Source organism: Melanaphis sacchari, unplaced genomic scaffold (assembly GCF_002803265.2).
Source record: "Melanaphis sacchari strain LSU unplaced genomic scaffold, SCAv2.0 Contig527_pilon_pilon, whole genome shotgun sequence".
NCBI classification, from domain to species: domain Eukaryota; kingdom Metazoa; phylum Arthropoda; class Insecta; order Hemiptera; family Aphididae; genus Melanaphis; species Melanaphis sacchari.
In genome coordinates this window covers 12615-37514 of record NW_020271359.1, presented here as the reverse complement: position 1 = coordinate 37514, position 24900 = coordinate 12615, and the positions used below count along the sequence as shown (strand labels likewise).

Here is a 24900-nt window from a genome sequence, read left to right as displayed (position 1 = left end):
AATATCGATAAAAAATATTTTGTTAAACGAAAAATTTGAAAATTCAATATAAGGTTCTTCATAAGTTATTTTTAATCCTATTTAAAAATATTAAAGATACATAGTTTTTTTTTATGCATTTTAAATTTTAATATTAAATGCTGACAAAACTTATCAATATACATTTTTATCTACAAACTATTGAGTAGGTAATTAAAAGTATATATAATATTAAATTTTTGTAGCTAAGCTTGACAATTTAATACGAAGTTCTTCATAAATAGTTCATATTGAAACCAAAAAATCTAAAATCTATTTAACTATTGATTTAGAACTTGAATTTTTTTTTTATATTTTAAATTTGAATTTAGTTGAAATTATATACTTGAATGAAGAATAATTATTTTAATTATTTTGTTTTACTCAAAAATATTATTCACACTAACGTTTTCAAAACATTTAAATTGATTTTATGTTTTCGCTGATTTATACCACGAACCCATTCTCGTACCATTTTACGGTAAGCCGGTATTAGCTCATAATTTAATAACGATAATATATACTATTATAATAATAAAAATTAACTATACATTTTCTAAATTACTATCACAATAAATTATTACAAAATATAATTTAGCAATATGAAATGAATTAATAATCCAAATGTAATGTATACGAGTACATTACGATAACAGTGATTTAATCAATGATGAGGTAGGTACACTCGATACATATAATAAAGTATAATGAGTACCTAAATTTTCATTTTTTTTTTTTTTTAATAATGACGAAATTCGTATGAATTTTCATCTTAATTTTAGTTTTCTTTTATTTAAATATATTATAATAAACCCAATACAAACTGTAAGAACCGCAACAAAAACGTGACAAAATTATTTCTTCTGAATTACAAATGTTATCTCAACTATTTAATGAATTATATATAATAAGATATTTTCAAAATATTTAACACAGATTTATTAAATCTAAATAAAATAATTATCATCACTTGCAATAATCTGTATCGGTTCGACGGTTCCTACATTAGGCTAACGTCAAACTGTAATACTTTACAATACTTAAATAAGTTTTAATAAACGTGCGTTTTTTTTTCGCCGAGAACAATTATTGTGATGACATTAGTGCCATAAACCGAAAGACCTATTAATACGTACCTTTAATACGATTATTATTCTGATAAGTGATTACTGCCTATTGATTAACACTCAACTGATGGTCTGGTAACTAGAAGATCGGAAATTCGGGAGCCACTGACATCGGTGGCGGTAATGGAATACAGCACAACGTTTATAATATTAATACGTGCAATGGAATAACTGACGAAATATTGACCTACAATTAAATTCGAGATAAGAATTTTAATCTTCTGTCAATTTTTATCTTTCTCGATATTTCAACAATATTTTAATGTGATTTCGACCAGACATCGATTGCATGTGTTCACCACATAATAATAAAATAATCATTCAGTGAATGCCGTAAAATCGTGTATACGTACGCCTACCATTATATAGACGAGACATAATATCAAAAGCCATAACCAGTTTGTAACGGGTCGGCTTCACTGGACTTGGTTTATGTATAGGTAGGTAGATAGATACTGGTAAACACGCAATAACCGACAACGGCATGGCGTTCATTTTACTAAACTAACGAGTAATATTATACAGCCGAATAGCCAACTATACGTAGTCTGGCAGTCACATCACCATCACCCTGACGACCAGACGCGCCGGTTTTCAATATCCGACAACGGCGGGCCGATTCGTGTTATATTCAATGATATAGTGTTGTGCTTAACAATTTACTTTGTCATCGCTAACAGTCTGCAAGGGTCACGATTAACATTCGTCGCGTCGTCGTTCTCCCTCCCCAGGTCCTACTTCTGAGGCTGGTGAGTACTAGTAAGTCGTGTTTATTTTTGATTTAATATTGTGCATCTAATCTAACCTAATCTAACCGCGCGCTTATAGTTATGTAATAGCAGTATTACACTGCTGTGGTACATGAACACTAGTTTGCAAGTTATCCACTAACACCCACTAGGACTAATGGCTATACACGATTTACATATTTTACCGAGCAGTATGAGCAACAAAATATTATACAAACTTACACTGATATTGCAATATAATAAATTGACATCTTCGTATGTATATGTGTGTGAAAATCTAGGACTTTCACAAAATCTATGGTTTTTCACGGCAGTTAAGTTTTCGTGTTTTGTTTAAACTGCAAGAAAAAACTAATCTACTATTATCTTATTACATATAATTACAACATTCTACAACATTCTTGGTATTACCATTCATGCCACCTCTCGAGAACGATATTTTTTCATTGGGCGGCATTGAGACGGCATACTCCTCACGACGCATACTTAAAAACACTTGAGCCAGCGTCAAAAATAGAAATCACGCTCCCCACTCCCACCAGCCGTCATCATCGACAAGGTAGTGATTTAAGTTCTACTAAGGAGATAATCTTTTCATAACCTTCGGCAATTGGATACCATTTTGTATTCAGTTTACAAAACCTAAAATGTATATAAGTATCATAGTTTAAATAGAGTATAGACGAATAGGCGACTACCCTACGTATGTATATTATAATAGTAGTTGTGTACTTCTTCATGACTACGTATAAGTATTATTCGGTTATAATAATTTGGTACTGGCACAAGCAAACGTGTGATTGATTCGATTGACTATCGATAGATAATGCTAATACGAACTTGAATCATATTTTATTTAATTAATTTGAGATACACGTACTTTGGTGTATCTATAATATTAAACATTTTGTTTTCTTTTTGAACCACTGTGTCTCCAATATTAATTTAATTATAATAAATACATACATCCAATGTTTAAATGCTTATCACAATTTATAATCAGAATTTAAGTTTTTATAAATTGCTACGTGCAACATCCTTAGTTCGAACTTCAGTCATAGGTATTTTTTTCTCGCAGGACAGACGTCAGCTAAACTGTTTATAAAAAAAGAATCGGCATCTCTCACACCCACAACTATGTTGAAGGAAACAAGAGAAACGACGTTTCTTAAGATCGGTATTCCAGTAACTTAAATAGAAATAATAGAACTATAGAATTACATCCAACCAATTACACGATAAAGTTAAAACCGTTAAAAATGTAAGATTAAATATATATATATATATATATATATATATATAGAATTGTTTAACTTATTATTACGTAATATTGCATAATAAATTTTTTTCTTTTTATTAAACATCTTTTATGCGTGGGTCACAACAAATGGGCTATAATAGTAGATAGTAGTAGAAGTAGTAGGCATGTAATAAAACCAACGAATAGTCACTACAAATAAACAAAATATATTTATCAAATAATAGTATTGTGTTGTTGGTTGCACATGTGCATAACTATGTTGCACGAACGATAATAATTATTACATTTTTGAAATTTAAAATTTAATAACAATAGTAGAAATAATTAATATACCAAGTCATAATACTTAGTTTGAATAATCTAAACATTAAAAATACAGAAGTATACAAATTAATTTGATCATCATATTTAGTTAATAAAAAGGCCAAAAGTATATTTCAGTGTACTCAAATTAATTTAATTAATATTGCTTCATTAATAATTAAAAATTGTTCCATTTAAAATAGTAATGATTAATATAAATAAACTGTGACTAGATATGATAAACCAGTTTAAATAGATCATGGTCCACTGTGAATTGTATATTTTATAGTTGATAATAATAAAATGCGTTTTTTATATACACTTTTATTTCTTCTTTTTTTTTTTAATTAATTAGTCTAGTTAGGTATATAATAACAACTAGAATATTTTAATCTCCATGGTTTGTACACGAACAAAATTCTTTACTTCATGATTAAAATGAAATATTAGAATCTTTATTTATTTATTATGTTTTTTTGATATTTGCAATAAAGACAATTAAGTATATTTAGTTATAATTATAATTTGTTTTAAGTTACAAAGTATATGTAATAACTAGTGTTTATTCACTAACTTCAAAAATATTAAAACTATTCAATACTCACTTGTTACCAACCATGTACCTTGGATCTAGCCACATATTAAGTATAAATATAAATTTAAACATATTGTTAAGCTGTAATCTTTCTGAAATCATTCATTTTAAATTTTATCTTGAATTTATGTAATAAATATTTGGTAAATAGTATTCATTATTCAATTTAAATATAAGTATAAAGAATATATATTCAAAGGAATAGAATATTTTATGTTAATATTAAAAAAAAAAACTATAATAATTTCTTGACCTTGATCTTCCTTGATCTTTACTTATTAAGAAAATTCAATTTCAACATATTTCCCTGGGCATATTGTTGAAATAAAAAAAAAGTATTATTTTGTAAATTCGAAATCATCATATCGCGTGAATTTAGAAAATTCTGCTTTAAGAATGTACCATAAATACTTATAAATTCAATATATATTGAGTCAATTTATCACTATATAAATACCAGATCAAGTAACCGAGATATTTAGGTATTCTTACAATTTAATATCATAAAGAAATTTGAGAAGTCTTTTAAAAAATATGTAATTACTTTGTCAGACAAGATCTAAGCAAATTATATTTTCTACTTTACTTAGTCACTGTTCAGGGACTAAAATTGTGTGTAGTACGACACACTTTGTGTAGTACGAAATGCTAAGTGTGTAATACGAAATTAAAAAGTGTGTAATGAGCAATGACCTGTAATAATTAGTAACTTTTTTTACAGTTTATTCTTCAATAATTGAAGAATTATTGTTGGTAAATAGATAGATAAGAATTTAATGTACAATAACATATTGTAAACTATTCATTATTTAAAACTGTCTATAGATATCTTTATTTATGATAATATCACAAGCAATGATACCATCTAATATCTATGTTATCAATATTTTGATTATTTGTTTATTTTCTTATATTATCCATGAATATTGCTATTTTTAGATTTATTATTATATTATAAAAACATTGATTAAGTTTACAGTATAGTAATGAATATTATGAATAGTATATGATCATAATCAAACTATTTATATCAGTGCTTTTGAATATTGACTAGTATATCTCAAGATTTTATTTTAATTAATCAATTTACGTGGTATACTTTATTTATTATTGGTCCTGAACAATTAAGTATTGTAAATTTACAATATTAAAATATTAAGTATTAATAATGCATAAGTGGCTAATAAAAAAAGAAAAAACAATTGATCCAGCTACATCTACTGTTACCAATCATAACAACCATACTAATTATGATATGCCTGTAGAGCATAACATTGAGAGTAATACTACAAATAATATTACTACTTGTTTTGAAAAAGTTACTCAGACTAAAGGTAAGAAATAAATAAATTATGAAAGACATTTATTGCAAATTGTTTTCAATGATTATAATTATAATCATAATAATATTAATTTAAATTGTTAATATTTTTATCAGTTTATATTTTTTTAAGATAATTTATTATTAGTTCAGTATTAGGATTCTAACTTTAATTTGATTAGGTGCATTATATATTTTTAGATGATGTTTATTTTGAAATTATTAGTAATGATAAAAACAATTGTGGTGGAAATGAAGCTTTTGATGTGGCAAAAAAATTAAGTTCTGTTAATGATACTAATGATGATTTGTCTGAAGATCCTAGTGTTGAGAGCAATATTATAAATAATGCTTGTTTTGAAAAAGTTCCTCAGACTAAAGGTAGGAAATTAATGAGATGCTCTATTTGTGTTCAGTATCCAGGTACAGTATTGATACACACAAAGCAAAAAAATCATGTACCAGCTATTTGTTCTTCTGGTGGTACTATTCCTAGAAAAAATATATTTTCTAACCATTTAATGTCAAAAGAACATATTGAATGTTTAAAAGTGCATCGTTTGTCTACTATATTAAAAGAAGACAAAACTAAAGAAGCTCCTTTAGATAAATTAATCTCTGTTCAAAACCTAAAGGTATCTCAAAGAATCAGTGAGTTAATGTGCACTGTTTTTAATGATGCTAAACGGGGAACTATTAGTGCATGGTCATGGCCTTCTTGTGAAGTTGCTTATTTAAAACGACAAAAACTAGATATTCAGCAAAAATTTAGTCCATTAAAACCTTTGGAAGGAGAACTTCAATATATTAATCCACCTGGACATAGAGAAATGCTTCAACATATAGTGCTTGCTGATATTCCTGAGCTGAAAAATAAACTTTTGTCTTGTATTTCAGTTTCTTTACGAGTTGATGGTTCTGTTGATCGCTTTCAAATAGATAATATTCATGTAATGTTGAAAATAATTACTAAAGAAGGAAACAATGGTTTACTTTTTTTGGGATTTGAAGAACCAGAAACCAGAGGTGCTTTAGGTTACTATAATGCAATAAAAAAGTCAATTGAACATTATTTAGCTTGGGATAAAATACTTCCACTTATATCTTCTCTTGTCACAGATGGTGCTTCAATTAATGTAGGAGAAAAAAATGGTTTATGGGCATTGATAACAAATGATAGGCTTTTGATTAATATGCCTTTAATAAAAGTTTGGTGCGCAGTACACCGCAGTGCGTTAGCTTGGGAAGAACTTACAGCAAATGTCGTGGAAGTAAAAAAAATTATTGAATCATGTACATCAATAGCAACATACTTTCATCAGTCTGGTCTTCGTACTAAAGAATTAAAAAAAATTGCAGATGAGAACAACATGTCTTTGTTACATTTACCCAAATATTTTGAAGTCCGTTGGACTGAATTTACCTATAAATTATTTTATGGAATTATAAAAAACTGGTACATTTTAGTATGTTATTTTAATAAGAAAAAAGAAGAAGGAATTGTCAAAGAAAAGAAAAATCAGTAGCAGTTGGATTTTTAAAATTTTTGACAGATTTTAATAAATTAAAACTCTTATGTTTTCTAACAGATCTGGGTTATGTCTATGGACGATTTCAAAAACAAATTCAATCAGATGAGACTTTAATTTTTGATGTGGAAGACAAAAGAGACAGTGTTATACATATTATTAGTACAATGAAAGAATCACCACTTGTTGGAGGTTGGGAAGATACTATTATTAACACTACAGATGTGTCATATATTTCCAACAGTGAGAAAGATACAACAACATTTATGCTTAAAGGGTTCCAGCTGTTTGACTATGTTTCAAATTCTAGAAGAAAAATTAACCATCAATATGTAACAGATAATAGATCTTTTGCTGCTATTCGTAACGATATTCTTGAACATATTTATAATTACATGCTCAAAAGATTAGATACAACCAACTGGTCTAAATTAAAGCCACTGAAGATTATAAAAATGTCAGTATCAGATATGGAACTAAAAGAATGTCATTCATTAATTTGTCCAGATTTTAGTTTAGTTGATTTTGTGACTTCATATAAAGAAGCGTCTGGACATTCTCAGATTAAAGACAAGCTTATTTCAACTAGTGTTCTCAAAATATTGATAAATTGTGCAAGCTGGGAATCATTAACTGTTTCAATAGTATGTACTTATTTTAAATATAACAAAATAATATAAGTCAATATACCTAAGACTTAGGTTAAATATATTCCTACTTAATTTTTATTTTTAATCTAATAATTTTAGTTGTAATTTTTTAGGCACGTGTTCTTGCAATGAAACCTCACAGTGCGGATGTTGAGCGCTTAATCAGTTACTACAATGTTATTAAAACTGCAGACCGTTCACAATTATCTCCAGAAACAATAAAAGATAGTCTTTATATTAAGCTGAACATGCCAACATTGAGTGAATTCAATCCTCATAATGCAGTACTAGAATGGCTTAAGTCAAAAAAAAGACATAATAAGGTATATTATAATGCCACTGATAAAATAAAATATAAGTCATTAGTCATTACTAATTGAAAACCAAAATATAATTATTTGTTTGTTACAATGTTCAGGCTCATACTTATGCAACCAAACAAAAGTGGTTTGGGGGAGTTTTCCCAGAAGCATCAGAAAAATCAACTCTTTCAATGGTAGATGAAACAACAATTAACTCAAACCTCATCCATTTTTAAATTTCTAATTATAATTTATTGATATTGTATAACTTAATTAAATATATACAAACAGTAATAAAAAGAAGACTAATAGTTAGATTAGGTACTTACATACTATATTATTCACAGTTTTTAAATTGAACATTATCCATAATTTATATATAATGAATGGATTGTAGATAGTGTTTTCAAGTTTGATAATATTTTATTGTAATGTAGTTTGTATTTTGTAGGTAAAAAAAAAAAATAAAAATAAAAATTTACTACCTTATGCTTATGTGTATAGATTAAAAAAACTCTTTTGGGGGGTGTGGGGGGCATAGCCCCCCCACAGTAACTCCAAGTTTAATATACAGTGTGTAATACGAAAAAAAATATATTTTAGCCTCTGTCACTGTTATCCTTAAATTCCAATATATGATGTATATTATTTAACTTCTTGAGTTAATCATTCTTTTTGTTTTCTTATTTAAGACTCCTCGAGACTTAATTTTACTATTATTAAACATCATATTATTATAGTATATTAAAGTAGTAAATCGATTAGATATATACACATTAATAAAAAAAAAAAAAAAAACTAAACCGTATAAATATCTTTACCCTATATAGTAAATTTTTATAGTAAACCACTACGTGACTGTTAAAATTTTCTCAGCCTTTTTAATAATATCAACTATTACTAACTCATATTGAACGTACATATGAGGTACAGCGTCCCAGACAAACTACATAGTCTTTAAAAACAAATTACTAAGAATAAAAGAATAATATATTTTAAAACCTCGTGATTTCTAGATATTATAAAAAATTACACAACGAAATAATATTATTAATACCTTACATTACAACTTAAATCAAGAACCAGTTAAAACTATTTAAAAAATGTAGATTGACTTTTTATTCCAGTTTTTAACCGACGACTTAAAATGATTGATTATCACTGCAATATATTAATTATATTTACAAATAATTTTACTATATTATTAGTTTACAAGAAATATTGTATAGTCAAATTTAAAACATTAAACCATAGTTTTATATTAAATACCAAGTTTTCATTTACTAAAAAGTTATCAACGATTTTGAAAATACTTTTTTACATAATTTGAAGCCATTAAAAATAAAAATTTTCTAAAAAAAAAAATTATAATTTATTATTTTATTTTAAATTATTCTAATACATAAAAATCAAATTTTGGACGATTTTTTTTTAAATTTACTTTTATTTTTAAAGTTTCTCTGATAAGTCATCTAACCATTCTAACCTTATTGATTTTAATACCAGAAACAATAGATGTCAAGTTATATTATATATAAGTAGATATGTTAATATATTAGTTATAAATTATAACATAAGTTATAACTACAATAATGTACAGTATATTCAATCAGATACTATAAAATATTAGTACGTTCAGTTAATCAAAAATATTTTTTAGATGTGAAGTAGTAAAGATTTGATAATTAAGAATTAAACTTTAATGCATTTAAACAATTAGTTAACCTTCTGTATACAATATTTTCAAAGATTTTTAAAATTGAAAACAAAGGACTTATAGGTCGGTAGTAATTTGGGTTAGAATTGTCTTCAACTAATTTTTTGATTTAAATTATTCAATTGTTTAATTTTTATCAAAGAATTGAATAAACTATAATATACTGTGTGTTCACCAGTTTAAGAAACACTAAATTTCTCGGCTGAATTATATTGGAATAAATCGATTTTTTTTTATAAGATAATGGTATATAAATACACATTTATAGATTCATTTCAAAATTTTTATCATTTTAGAAATAGAAAACGCAATAAAAATATATTTTTTAAATATCAACCACCTATTTTAAATACCATATTCGGATAGGCCTAACTTTTTAAGGTAATTTTGATGTATCAACTATAGTTCTAAATTAAAAACTGACTGAATAAAAGCTATTTAAATTTTAATAAACAATAGATTTTTGCAATTCATCTAAGTGCATAAAACCATTTATAGTTCTTTATTATTGATTAGGTACTTATTGAATTCTTTTACGTATTTATTTTTTTTTTATACCTGTTATATACAAGATTAACATAATATGGATATACATTTATTTATTTATAATTATACAATTAATTAAATTAATTATTCAAAGTTTGCTATGTTATTTTCAACGCATAATTGAAAATGTTGTAGACATCCTCTATTGGTTTTTGACAATTGATTTTCAGTAAGGATATTACAATCAACCACGATTTTATTTTTTAAATCTGCTAAATTATCTAAATTATCTGGTAGATCTTTGTAGACTATTGCAAAAATGTATTATTTATTAAAATTTAAATTGCTTTTATTCAATCAATTTTTAATTTAGAACCATAGTTGATAGATGACAATCACCTTAAAATATTAGACCTATCCGAGTATGTCATTCAAAATAGGTGTTGTTATTTAAAAAAAAAACATGCTTTATTGCGCATGCATTATGAATATATCAAAACGATAAATATTTTGAAATGTATCTGTGTATTTATATATCACTAGCTTGTAAATAAAAATCGATTTATTCCAATAAAATTCGTCCGAGAGATTCAGGGTTCCCTAAATTGGTGAACACACGGTATATAATAAACTGCTTTTGTTAGAATATTTTTCATCATTATGTTTATTGAAAATATTAAAATCAAATAAGTTTTTTGATTATAATATACTATACTATATCATTATCATATTTTATATTATAGCTAAATTATTGTTATTAAACATAACGTAATCAAAATCAAAATCAGCATAATGGCGCAAAACGCAGTTATTAAATTTTTTTATAAAAAATACCTAATACAAAATTAAAATATGCCTGTTAACCATTCTTTAATCATTAAATTATATAGTGATATCTTATCAAGTATTAATATATATATTGCTAGTAGCTCACAATAATTACACGACGATACGTAGTTTAAAAATACTATACAAATCAATGGTGGTGACAGCTTGTGAATGTTAATACGTTAACTTAAAAAATAATATATATTTTTACTTAAGTTTTACTGTTTTTTCTGTTTTATTATCGATCTGTGTATTATACATAAATAATGTTTGTTTCTATGTTTTCTTTAGACTTAAAAATTACTGGATCATTTTCAATAAAAGTTTTTTCATAGATTTTATAAATTTTTTGAGACTAAGATAAAGTTTATAGCTTCGTTTTTCATCCCTCATTAGTTAGATTAGACTAAAAGGCTCACGCATAAATTTAGTTACAGGAAAATAGAATACTTTTTGCTTATGCAAATGGTTGACATTGGATACAAATTATAATACTATTATAAATTAATATAAAAAATATATGATTACAATTTGTTATATAAATACTATTTACAGTAAAAATAAGTATTTGAATGAAACAGTGTCCTAGAAAAAAAACGATTTAATTTTTGATATAATAAAAAAAATTATACATAAATGTATAAACTAATTACGAATCTAGACAATAATTATTAAAGTATAGTTGATAACTTGATCAATGAATTATAATACTTGTAAATTAAATCTAACAAAATAAGAGTACTTGTACAATTTACAAGTTTCGAATCTTAGTAGAACAGTAATGTAATCTATCAAAAGTTCAGGACCTGTGGCGTACACAGCTTATAATAATTTATTGCGAGATAAAATCGATTATGCTATAATTAAATAAAATATATATAAATATAAAAAAAAAGGTAAAAAATGTGTTTTCAAAAACGCTTATAGATTTTGAAATTGTTGTTCAATTAAAGAACCGTCCGGCATAAAACCTACGGTTCAAATTTAAACAGCATATTCCCGTGTGTTTGTTACAGGTGGACTACTTCTACAGCAGCGGCTGTTGCAGCGCGTAACATAATTTCATAACGTCCAACGGCATGGAAAAACAACAACGACGTCAAAAGGTGCACGCAGCGTTGAACGGAAACGCGAATACGGACGCGTCGGAAGACAGTCAGCTGATGCCGGAAAATCCGGAGAGCGTGCCGATGACGAAAAGGCCGGCGGGGAGCGGGCCGGAAGACGCCCCCGACAAGAAGGAGCCGCTGTACCGGATGTTGCTGCAGAACATCACGGTGGAACCGATGCTGTTCCCGTACCTGATCGCGTCCATACTGGTCATACTGGCCAACCAGAACCTGAACATCCAGAAGGCGTGCCGGGTGGAACTCAAGCTGGGCTCGGAGGTGTGCGACGCCCTGGAGAACAAGGACCAGAACAGCACCCTGCTCACGGACAGCGAGATCACCGTGCAGAAGCTGGTCGCGGACATGCTCATCTGGCAGACGATATTGCAGAGCAGCGTGCCCGCCGTGTTCGTCATGTTCCTCGGGTCGTGGAGCGACCGGAACAGGTTGCGGCGGCCGTGCATGCTGTTGCCCGTCTACGGCGAGATCGTTCGGAACGTGGGCCTGCTGCTGTGCGTCCACTTCTTCGACGAGCTGTCGATGAACATAACCGGCCTTTGGCAGTCGCTGCCGATCGCCATTACCGGTTACTGGACGGTCATATACATGGCGGTGTTCTCGTACGTGGGCGACCACAGCACGGTAAGCGGTTACGCGGGTGTTTTCCGGTGACGGGTTTTTTTTTTTTTTTCGCGAGAATAGCGCGCGTCAAGCACGATAATGATTATCGTTCGTACTTTAGCTGTCTACAGCAATTAATGCTTTTTCATGAATTTCCATATTTTTCCCCGTTCGTCACGTATATTCCTATTCTATGTCATTCTTGTTTAATATTTGTATCATATTATTGTTATTAACAATAGATTTCGTCTGAGTATTAAGAAAATAAAAATAAAAATATAATAATAAACTTACGGAAGAGTTTCAAATTCTCGCAAGTAATGTCTTCGAATTACAAAAAACAATAGTAACCATTATTTCTCATTTAAATATCTAATTACTTCCATATTTTAACTTCAAACGCCAACATTTTTATCAGTCTAAATGTTTTTTTTTTTTTTTAACATTTAAAAAATGTGGATAATTTTAGAATGTTTAAAGTTTCTATGGTTAATACTTTTAGAATAGGTAATTAAAATCGTTTTTGAATAATTGATCATTTACTCGTGATTCTTCATTTTAAAATCCTGACTTAAAACGACCATCAAAATATTCATAAAATCACGATTCATTTTTTCTTATTACTCTTGTAATATAAACTTAAATAAGAACCTTTGGATTAGATTTTCAGACCTTATGCATGAGTAATCAAATTTTATGAATTTAAACTACAAAATAATTTGCAAGTTTTTGCAATTTTGATGAATTTTGTAACTAAAAACTATATAAAATTATATTTAAAATACCTATAAATAGGACAAAAAGAGCTAAAATATTTTAAAAATTCTATGTGTTTAATTAATGTTAATCTTTTTGTATTCAGTGAAAATGAAAAAGCTACAGTTATTAATTTTAGAATTGAAACAAAAATGATCGATTTCATAAAAAAATAGTTTTGCTTAAAAATTCTCGTTTTTTATTAATTTGTTTTTATCGGTTATTTTTATTAGTAGGAATATGAGAATTTTTTACTTTTTACCCTTTCCCTATAAAATAACAACTAGATTTAATTTTCTGCCAGAAACTATTTTTAATATTGAGAATTGAAGCGTTATATTAACTTCTCCAAAAGATTATGACAGACATAAAAATAAATAAATAAAAAATATACATTATTTTAAAATTAATACAATCATAGGTTCGCTCTGACTTTAAAATGACTGTTGATACGTGAGAATAGTAAATAAAAACATGAGGTCAAACGAAATGTAATAATGATATTGAACACTTATCATATTTTTGATACTTTTTAATTTGTTACCAATCTATTAAATTTAATTAATTGATATAAAATATGTTACATAATTTTTACCCATGTCTAAGTTTAATTAATTTTTATGATTCAAACAATTAACTATAGTCCTTAATTGGGTTTATTCAAATTATAACTGTATAATACCAATTATTAAGCATTTTGAATTATTTATATTTATATATTATACTATTGAACATTTTATTTTTAAACCTACTTAAGACATAGCGCGTAAATTGATCGCGTGCGACTTTTGATAGTATGACAATTTGTAGCGCCCTAAAAAATTAAATAACCAAACAATTAATAAAAAAAATAGGTTATAGTTATAAAAATTTGACGATATTAATGGATATTATAATACAATATTTATGTTAAAATAAAAATAAAAAAAATTATTAAGTATAATATGTTATACATTTTTTACATGTCATTATTAAAATTTAGCTTAAAAATATTATATCTGTAGCTTGAAGTTATGTGCTATTCCTCTTAGATAGCCTTCAATTGTTCTTTTTTCATAATCTAAACAAATTTTTTTGATTTTACCACTCCGATCTTTATAAATTTTTTTCGATGGCAGTTCTATTCCTGCAACACATTGCTCTATTTTCATTCTGTTTACTTGCTCCTCTTTTTGCAACGCATTTATGAACTTCCATATTGTTGGGTGCGATGAGGAGTTTAACATTGCAGAAAAACAATTGTGCCACCCTTCTACGGAGTTATTTGTTCGAGGTAAATCAGCAGACACTAAAGAATAGCAGTTCCATATATTTATTGGAAAATTAGGTTCTCTTCTTTTTTTATTTCTGTGTAAGCGACCAATCCAATTTCCCTCAAAATAATCTATTAGTAGCATCAATACCTCTTAATTTTGAATATAAAAATCTGTGTCTAAAAGTTTCTCAAATGCATCAACAACTTTATCTGTTGGTACATACGCCAAAACTGGTAACATTCGTTTTATTTGGTTTTTTCGGTTAATAATTGTTTGATTATTGAATTCTATACGACGCTACAAATTGTCATACTATCAAAAGTCACTCGCGATCAATTTACGCGCTATAAATTGACCGCTATCAATTGTCGCGCTATCAGTTATCCGCTATCTATTGACGGGACACCATGGTTGCATATACGACTTATTAATTCCAAAGGTTATTTTAAATAAAATATCCATTCTTATTACAAGCTATTCATGAAATTTCATATATGTCTTTTAATTTATCATATTGCATAATTTTCTACATGTTATCAACTATCGGTAGTGTAGAAATAGTGCTCACCATTTACTTATTTTCTTGGATAGTCGTAAAGGATTACATACACAAGAATTATCTTGTGTAATTAGTGATAAATTATTGTGTTCAACATATTATTAAATGTACCTTAATTTTAAAATTAAATTCTAGTCTTTAAAAAATGCACTTGGGTTTCAAATAATGTATGATCTCTGTTAAATGAAACAACGTAGTTTGACTAGATCACTTAAGAAAAGTAAATTATCATATAATAATTAGATTATAAGCATACAAATTAAAATGAATACAAATTGTTAAAATACATATAATATAAGCCATGTGAAATTCGCTTGTGAAAATAAATTACTTAGATGTTGTTTTATTCATTATAATTTAACGTCATAACTTTATGTTAAACGAAATAATAACTGTATTTAGGAAACATAACATTCTTAGATATGCTATTAATTTATTTCAAACAGGATCAAGAACCTACTTACGTAACTACAACTATGTAAATATAATAATATTTACTTATTATTATTTATTAGTAATACACTGTTTAGTATTTATGCATTATAATTATCGATTACATACAAACAATTTTCCATGATAATGATAAAAACCTATAACTATAAACCTGAAGAAATACATAATTAGTTTCACTTATGAAATTATTTTATTGACTGAACGAAGGTCATATTTATAGAAATACAAATACGATTTTTATTTATACTTAAATTGGTCAATATATGTTTATTATACGTATTTTATTTTTTCAAAATAATATTGATATTGATTGTTTTGGACTAACCTTTATATTATATTCAACTATTTTACTTTCTAATTCTTTGTAATTTCGTATTAATTTACGTATTCACTTAAGTTATTGCTTAATATATTCGTCACATTAACAGTCGTTAAAAATGCTGTCATCTATCCATGGAAATAATTAAAAACTATTGATGAATTTAAAAAAAAAACCTTTTTTCTCATTGATTAGTAAATAGTTATGTTAACGCAATATTTATAATTGTTTAACGTTTCGAAATTATATTAGAAAAAAAAATGTTAAAGACTGTTTCTGAGGGGAAGCGAATTTTTTTGTCTATATTAGTAGTATGATTTGGTATGTTCTGAAACCTGATCCTGATCTCCCGCACTTGCCGTCACCCCCTCACCCACAATGACCGGTGTGACGTATATTTACCCCGCACTTGTCTGATCCCCTCCGCCAACTGACTACCCCCCCCCACCCTACACTTATTATTGTACGTGCGCCATGTTATTGTACATGTGCCATATTAACGCAGATGAGTTCTGAATCCACACCCCTACCTACCCCATACCACTATCACTACCTACCGTCTAATTGTGTAACGTATTCCCACCAACTGTTCCAACACCGAGTTATCAATTACGCTTATCATATTATTGTACATGCGCGGGGAGTAAATGTACGTCACACCGATCAATTGGTGAGGGGTGATTGGGATCAGGCAAGTGCGGGGTAAATGTACGTCACACCAGTCATTGATGGTGATGGGGTGACGGCAAGTGCGGGAGATCAGGATCAGGTTTCAGAACATACCAAATCATACTACTTATATTGTTTATAAGAACTATTATTAAACAATAAAAAAACCCTTTTAAACTTAAATACATTTTTTTCAAAATTAATTGCATTTAAATTGTATAATAACAACAATGTTCTTAAAACTGAATACAAAAACTAACACCTTAATCTATACACAAAAAAAATTATTTTATAGAAGCACTTAATTATATTATTAGAATTTATGTAAAATTATATACCTTTTTTTTACATATAGGATCAAAATAAAAGCTTAAGAGTTGGTCTAGTCAACCTAACAATGGCTATGAGTCTTCCTATTGGTACTGGCTTGTCCGGTATATTATATCGTGCAATCGGATTCTCCGGAGTATACATCATATCTTTGATACTCTGTTGCATCAGTATTTGGATGGGTTACATTTTCGTCCATGATACAAAACAGATAAAATTGGATTCGGGTAAGAAGCAAAAAAAGTCTTACTGGAATCGTATCAAGTTCTTTTTTAGTTTAAATCACTTAATTGACGCGTTCAAAGTGACATTCAAAAAGGAAAAAAACAATAGAAGAATGAAAGTTATTGCTCTTACGTTTCTCATAACCGGAATTATGGGTCCATTGCAAGGTAAAATTAATTTTATTTAGTTATGGAAATAATATTATGTTGCGAAAATAGGTTGTGTTTTTTACAATAACTAGATACGATTATCATTATAGATCACATCTTTTAAATATCCAATAAATCTTTGAAAATCCAATTCAAATGTGTATAACATATTAGCATTGAAATAAAACATAAAATCTCAATAGTAACAATAAAATAGTTTTAAGAAAAAATATAACACATTACACAGCGTAGATTATTGTTATACTAAAAACTTGAACAAATAGAAAAAGTTTTATTCAAAATAAATTTAAATAAATTTGCTGTGTCTAAAATAGGGGGAAAACCATTGAAAAAGTTGAAAGTGTATAATTCTTTATATGAAATTAAGTTGTGGAGAGTACACCCCTTCATAAAAAATTCTTAAAATTTTTTTATTTAATATTCAAATAATTGTACTGCACCTAATATTTAAACTAAAATACCCTACCTATTTTTTTTTTCATACTTGACGTTTAGTAATATATTTAGCTTAATAAAAACATTTGTAAACTCACCTTGAGCTGATGGAAAACTGGTACACTAAATGGAAATTTAAAGTAAACCAAAGTAAATCAGTTCACACTACTTTCACACTAAGGCATGCTCCTTGTCCAAATATAATACTTTACGGCATCCCTATCCTTTTATTTACCCACATGGTGCAGAGATCTATTGTGTTGATAATAATAATAATAATAAAATAAAATAAAATATATAATAAATGAAAAATAAACCAAATTGAAAGTTGCATAACTGGGTGGTTCATCTTCTCAAATTATCTATCTCATAATCTATGTTTTTTTCTTTCTTAACACATATACTTATTATTTCTATGATATGATATAGATTGTATATTTTTTCTAAAGAAAAAAAACTTGATAAAAAGGTAGATTAAATAAAATAAAACTATGAATAAGTCGTAAATAATTTAAATTTTATTTTAAAACTAACATCTTTGAAGATTTTGTAAATTAATATAAAATATATTCACTGTCAATACTTTTTATTAAATATTTTTCTATGTGTGTAATAGACATTATTATTTGTAAAACATTCTTGGTGCATAGAAATTCTTAGCCACGTTTTTATTCTTTACATAGCTAAAAAATATTTATCACATGTTGTTAAGCTAAATGATAGAAAAAGTGTTATTTGTAACATTTTTTATACATTAGGAAAATTTTCTTTTTTTTTTATTATGTTTTTAAATTATTAATATTTAAATTATTATTGATTTTAATCATGCAATTTTTAGCAATAGTCATTTCTGATTTAATATTTAATCTGTTTATATCCAATCCTAAAATACAAAATAATAAAAATATTATTTTAGTATTTAAATTATTATTCAAACTCTGTTTACATATATTTCAATATATTATATAAAAAGTTGCTATAAATAAATTAAAAATATAAAAATATTAACTATGTGATCTTTAATTTTTGTTTTTTAATATTTATGAAATTAAAACTACAATATTTTATACTTTTGAAATAACTTTTAGGGAAGCTTGGTAGGCTAAATCCCTCAATCCCATTCCTAATTTCCACTAATCAACTGTTTACTGTACCTAATAAAATAAGACATATTATAAAAATAATAAAATTACATAATATCATAATATCAATTTCTAATTTATGGAAAAGCAACGATAAATAATAATTATTGATAAAATAATAATACGTTCATTTTTATCAGAATTTAGTTAATAGCAAATGGCTGAAGAGGCATTTAATCATAATTGGGTACTTTAGCCTTAGGCTAGGATCACACTATGCGTTTTGTCGGTTCCCGATCAACCGGAGCCAAACCGCAACACTCTAAAATAAAATAGGTTTAAATATAAAACGCGTTATCAGGGCCAGACTAGACCGATTTACGGAACCGATTAAAAACCGTCGGGAAGCGACCGCAACGTGTTGCGGCCCAACCGTCCGGTTACGTTTCGGGATGTAAAGCACAACACATGCAATGCAATTTGTCCGATCACATTTGTGCGGATTATCGGTAACCGAAATTGAAAATTTTATGAATAATTAATAATCATTTTTAAATTTAAATAATTAAAAAACTTAAAATATATTTGTAATATACATATATATATATTATATTTTATTTATATTATAGATGTATATTATTATTTATTAGCATAATTATTAGTTACACGTTTTAAATAAAAACAAATAATTCTAATCACACAACCTTTTTATTATTTTTTACTTATAATATTAGATACATTTCATTTAAATAAAAAATCAGTTTAAAATTTAAATTTAAATTAAAAACGATTTTCGGGCTTTTTAATCTCATTTGTATATATTCGGTTACCGATAAAACGCACAATATGATCGATCGTCCCGATTGCGGTTAATCGGGATAGTATTTTTCGGTTGCCGACAAAACGCATAGTGTGATCCTAGCTTTTTATTTCTGATAACCTATAATTAATATAATATGATTTATTAATAATTATTAATATAATGACGTATTATACAACGTTGATCGTCCAATTTATGTGAAGTAAATTAAAATAGGATATTATGTTAATAATTAAAAGTTGTACGTTATTAATTAAAAATAAATAATATTATATCTGAGCGTATTTAGTTTTTTTCTAATTTAATTTACTTATTTTGCTTATATCCTGACACATCATTTTAAATCTCATTTCTAATAATTTTGTTATGAAAACCAGATGATGGAATAAATCTATTTTGTAAATTTTTTCATCAATAAAATCTTAAAAATGTGCCCTTCAAATGTCTTTAATTTAAAACAGAAGTACAGTTTTGAATAGAACTAATAATACAAGCAATAAAAAATTAATAAATTAATACAATTTAGTTCCTTATTATTTTAATTAGTTTGTATATTATTATACGATGTCATCAACATTTATTTTACTATTAATAATAAATCTTTGATTTATAGCTACCTATATTAATCGTTTTATACATTCTTATATTATAATTATTCACTTTTACACATTAATTTGAATTAATATATTACTATAAAATATTAAAGATACGTGATTATTTAGTGTACGATTGTTGACTAAACAAAATTAATATCGTAAATCACTCTTATCAAATTATTCAGAAAAAGCGAAAAAACTGTAGCACGTAATTTTATTTGTAAATTATGAATACTTTTTACTTTCATATTTTTTAATAATTATTATTGAAAAGATAAAAAAGTCAACATATAGATCATTTTTGTAAGTTAATTAAGACTTATGACTTATGAGTTATTGAGTTTAATAAATTTGACTTACAAGTTTTTAGTGGAGTATATCTTTATGATATAATACCTAAATAGTTATATTATACAAACTCTTAATATTTATAATAATTAAACTTAAAACTAATAATTTTATTATAATACATACACATTTTCAATAACTAACTACATAATAATTAATAATATTAACTAAATCACTTAAAATTATTAGAAAAACAAATAAAAGACTCATTAAACTATTTAAAAACTTTTGTAATGATATTTATAGAAATAACTATCATTAAATAAAAATAGTAACTTAGATAGCATTTTTAAAATATTATTATCTTTTGCCAAGAATTTATGATAAAAATAAGTATTATTTAATAAAAATCATTTAGTTAAATTATTAAAAAGTTTATAATAATTGAAAGATAATTTATTATCATTAAATAATATCATAAAAATATCACTTTTTTATTTTTGGAATATTCTTATGTACCATGTTATAACTGCCTAGGTATGTTTATTTATTATTGTTTAGGCATATGTTAGTTACATAGGATTCTTCACCAAAATCATTGAATTCATTCAAAAGTTTTTTGTATTTCATTGTTAGTTGATATTTAAAACGTTTAAATATTATATAATCATAGTTCTAACTTTTAAAACAATTAATACTAATAAAACTTTTGTCATACCTCCTAGTATAATATTAACAATGGACTTAATATGATGTTTAATTATTGATAATGTAGTTAGATGTATTTTGACTTGCAAGGTTTTGTACACATTATTTATAAATTTGTTTTTATTTTGTCCAAATAATATGATAAAAACAATAATTGTTTAAGTATAAAATATTTTGTATAAACCAAAAGTAAAACAACAGAAAATATTTCATTCAAAACATTTATTTAAACAAAATATTTTTGGATATAATATTTTCGAATAAAATATTTTTCATGTTTTCTCATCAATTGGTTTTCAGATAAAATAATTTTGACAGAAATATTTTCGGATATTTTTTGGATTACCTTATATTATTACGAATCAAATTATTCGTACAATTTTGTTATTCTGTGTTATTTAAATTTAAAAATTCATTATTAATCAAATGCAAATAATTGCTTATATTTTTGTAACTATGCAACACTATGCAGTCAGAATGCATTAAAACATTATTCCGTATTATACACATTAGTGTCTAATACATTATCTAACACCACCCTATACCAATAATACTTATATCATTCGTTGTAATCCTAGGTGACAAAGGAGTTGCGTATTTGTTTACTCGAGTCAAGTTTAATTGGAACGAAGTGCAATTCAGCGTGTTCTCAACCACTACGATGTGTATCAATCTTGTGGGTCAGTGACGTTGGAAATTTACTTCAATATTAAATTTTGCACAGATTTTTTTTAGCACGTTGTAAACACTTATGCTTAATTTGGAATATTTTTTACGTATCTTGCAGGAACATTTTTGACTATCGGGATAGTGGTCAGAAAGTTCGGCATTGATGATGCCTTGATCGGTACTGTTGCTACTACTGGAAAATTATTAGCGCAATTCGTATTCGCGTTCGCCACTACTACATTTGTATTCTATTTAGGTGAGTAAAATTAACTAAATCAATAGCGGTATCGGTCATTGGCATAAATACGAATACCGACATGATACATATTATTATTACATTACGATTTGTAATGATTTACAATATTGCATTAACATGAAATATCGTTTATGCTATTTTCGGCATTCTATAAGTACTTCTCAATTATACCTAAAAATATCGTAAATGTGTACCAATATGCTTATGTAACGAAAAATTTTGATTTCAGGAGCGTTTGTTAACTTCTTACAAGGACCGGCCATCATTTCCATGAAATCGATTATAAACAAAATCATTCCAGCCGAAGAACTCGGTGAGTACTTACCAATAACTAAACAGTTCACGTATTAAACTATCGTAATAAAATTTTACAATAATATTGTTGTCTTTTTTATTTATTTTTAGGCCAAGTCAGCGCAGTGACGAGTATCGGAGAAAACGTTATACCCATTTTGTGTGGCCCGTTATATAGTTACGTATATGAATCCACACTGAGCTACTTCCCTGGTGCTTACTTTTTAGTTACTGCGGCCATAACGGTCCCAACTATTTTTATTTATCTGTAAGTACTGGGGTATATAATTATGATGTATTTATAATTTATACACATCATATTATTATGTTAAATTAAAAATGAAAACTACACCCACAAATTATCGTTGTGGATGTTTTACCATTGTTAAAACAAACGAAAAGTAAAATAATATCGTTTTTTGTTATTTTAATATCCTAATAATATATAAAACATGTAATTTTGTTGTTTTATTTTAGATGGCTCTATATGCAGCATAGAAAGGAAACCAAAGAATCGTACAATAAATTACCCGATACGGATCTTTTGAAAGACTCAAACGGCATTACTTCTAAGTATGGTGCAATAAAACCGTAACAATTGATAATATTATTTGTTGGAATGAAGGGTGTTCCTAATTATTAGTAGTAATAATATGTAGTTATTTACCTTACCTGAAACTATTAGTTAAAGCGACTCGATTGTTTTTTTCATTCTATGCGTATAACTCATCAAAAGTTCCTATCAGTTTGTTGACTATACATATATAACATCATATACAATATAGATATACTAATAATAGAAGTGCCAAGACCTATTTTTATATACACTAATCGTGTAGATTTAGTTATAAAAATTTGTGTCTTTTAACTGTATTGTTTTTGTAATATTTTGTTGTCAAATTGATGTTGTGCCTTTGTAACATTTCATATTACATCATATTATTTATCAATATAGGTACGTAACCTATGGTTAAAATGATCGCGTGTCATTGATTATAATACAATATAATATAGAATGGTTTATTTATATTTCAGTATATTATAATTTTATCGCTTGATAATAATATTACTATAATAATGGTTTCATGGTTTTATATGCCTGAAAAATTCTTAAGATCTCGTAAAATTTTTAGTTTTTTAGAACTAAAGATTAAATTTAACCAAAAATTTAAGATTTTAAATTTGAAAAAAATCTTGCATAAAGTCAACTATATAAATTTATATATCTATATATTATGATTTATATATTCAAATATTCAAATATATAAAACATTTATACAAAATACACGATGTTTGGTTTATGTGATTTAAATTTAATTTAAGTGATTAAATTACTAATCAATATTTTATATTTTACAATAAGAGAATTCACAGAATTAATTAACAAAAATATCAATACGGTTACTGGATAAATCTTAAGATTTATATTACTTTTTATTTTTAAGTTTATAGTTAAATAGTTTTAAAATATAAATTTACTAGAATTTTTATAGTTAAAAAAATTCTAGTGACCTACAATAATTCAACTTGAGACCCACCAAATTTAGTCATTATTAATTATAAACACTTTAATACTAACCTAATTATAACTATAAAAAAAAAAAAATTATGAAATAAATTATCAAACATATTAATTATACTCGTATTATTATATTAATAAACGATGATTTAGCTCATAGCTAACAAACTACAAAACTTGTTTATTTTAGATAATAGAAATATTGTGAAGATTATAATTTTTTTATAACTATGTTATTAATGAAATTGAAATTGAAGTTATAAAACGATGTCACGTTGATATAATTTACAGTAGATTTAGTTTGTTGGGCAGTTGTGTTGTTCCATGTAATATTTATATTCGTCGGTATAATTTAATTCATTGAACGCAGTACCTTTATACAGGGTGATTTTTTAAGCATGCTCACCCCATTTTTATGCATATATTCAAATTCTGATTTTTGGAATTTTTAAATGTAAATAAATACAATATTTTAGAGTACTTAGATTTTTCTCAACATTTAAGGAGTATTAAAATTAATTCAAATTCAATATTTTTTATAAATTAATATTTTTCAATATAATTGTATAATAATACTAATGAGTAATGAGTATGTATTACGTACGTCCACTAGTTTGCACCCCTCAATCAAAGCCACCTACTTTTCTGAATTTCAGTTGATAAACAATATGTACATATCTAAACCTGCAAAACTGGAGCATCTTGACTCCGTCCACGATGCTTGTTGTACTGCTTGTCATTAATACGAGCTCGCACAAGTTGTTGTATTACTTAAATAAATATATATAATTTATATATCGTGTATTTTTTTTTTTTTTTTAATACTTTATTCTTTATTCATTTATAATTATAACTAACTATATTATATAACAAAATATAT

General features: G+C 26.2%; 1 protein-coding gene across 7 annotated transcripts; it reads left to right on the top strand.

The window, feature by feature from the left end:
- Window positions 1-1458: 1458 nt before the first annotated feature.
- Window positions 1459-24851, top strand: LOC112599518. 7 transcript variants are annotated; one of them, XM_025346440.1, is made up of 10 exons: window positions 1459-1585; window positions 1671-1904; window positions 11903-12637; window positions 16984-17350; window positions 21861-21962; window positions 22070-22207; window positions 22437-22520; window positions 22613-22769; window positions 22979-23074; window positions 24677-24851. In XM_025346440.1, exons 3-10 carry the CDS (start codon window positions 11966-11968, stop codon window positions 24678-24680), a joined length of 1620 nt encoding a protein of 539 aa, XP_025202225.1. In that variant the 5' UTR covers window positions 1459-1585; window positions 1671-1904; window positions 11903-11965; the 3' UTR covers window positions 24681-24851. The 7 variants fall into 7 exon arrangements, with proteins under 7 accessions (XP_025202225.1, XP_025202221.1, XP_025202218.1 ...); XM_025346436.1 differs by lacking the exon at window positions 24677-24851 and having other exon boundaries at window positions 1460-1585; window positions 1671-1894; window positions 22979-23327; XM_025346433.1 differs by lacking the exon at window positions 24677-24851 and having other exon boundaries at window positions 1460-1585; window positions 22979-23327.
- The last annotated feature ends 49 nt before the right edge of the window (window positions 24852-24900 follow it).

Bases quoted from the DNA above. Each gene is read 5' to 3' on its own strand.
- LOC112599518 (XM_025346436.1), top strand. From the start codon at position 11,966: ATGGAAAAACAACAACGACGTCAAAAGGTGCACGCAGCGTTGAACGGA. The intron at 21,963-22,069 runs GTCAGTGACGTT...CGTATCTTGCAG, and splicing joins GATGTGTATCAATCTTGTGG to GAACATTTTTGACTATCGGG. The intron at 22,208-22,436 runs GTGAGTAAAATT...TTTTGATTTCAG, and splicing joins TACATTTGTATTCTATTTAG to GAGCGTTTGTTAACTTCTTA.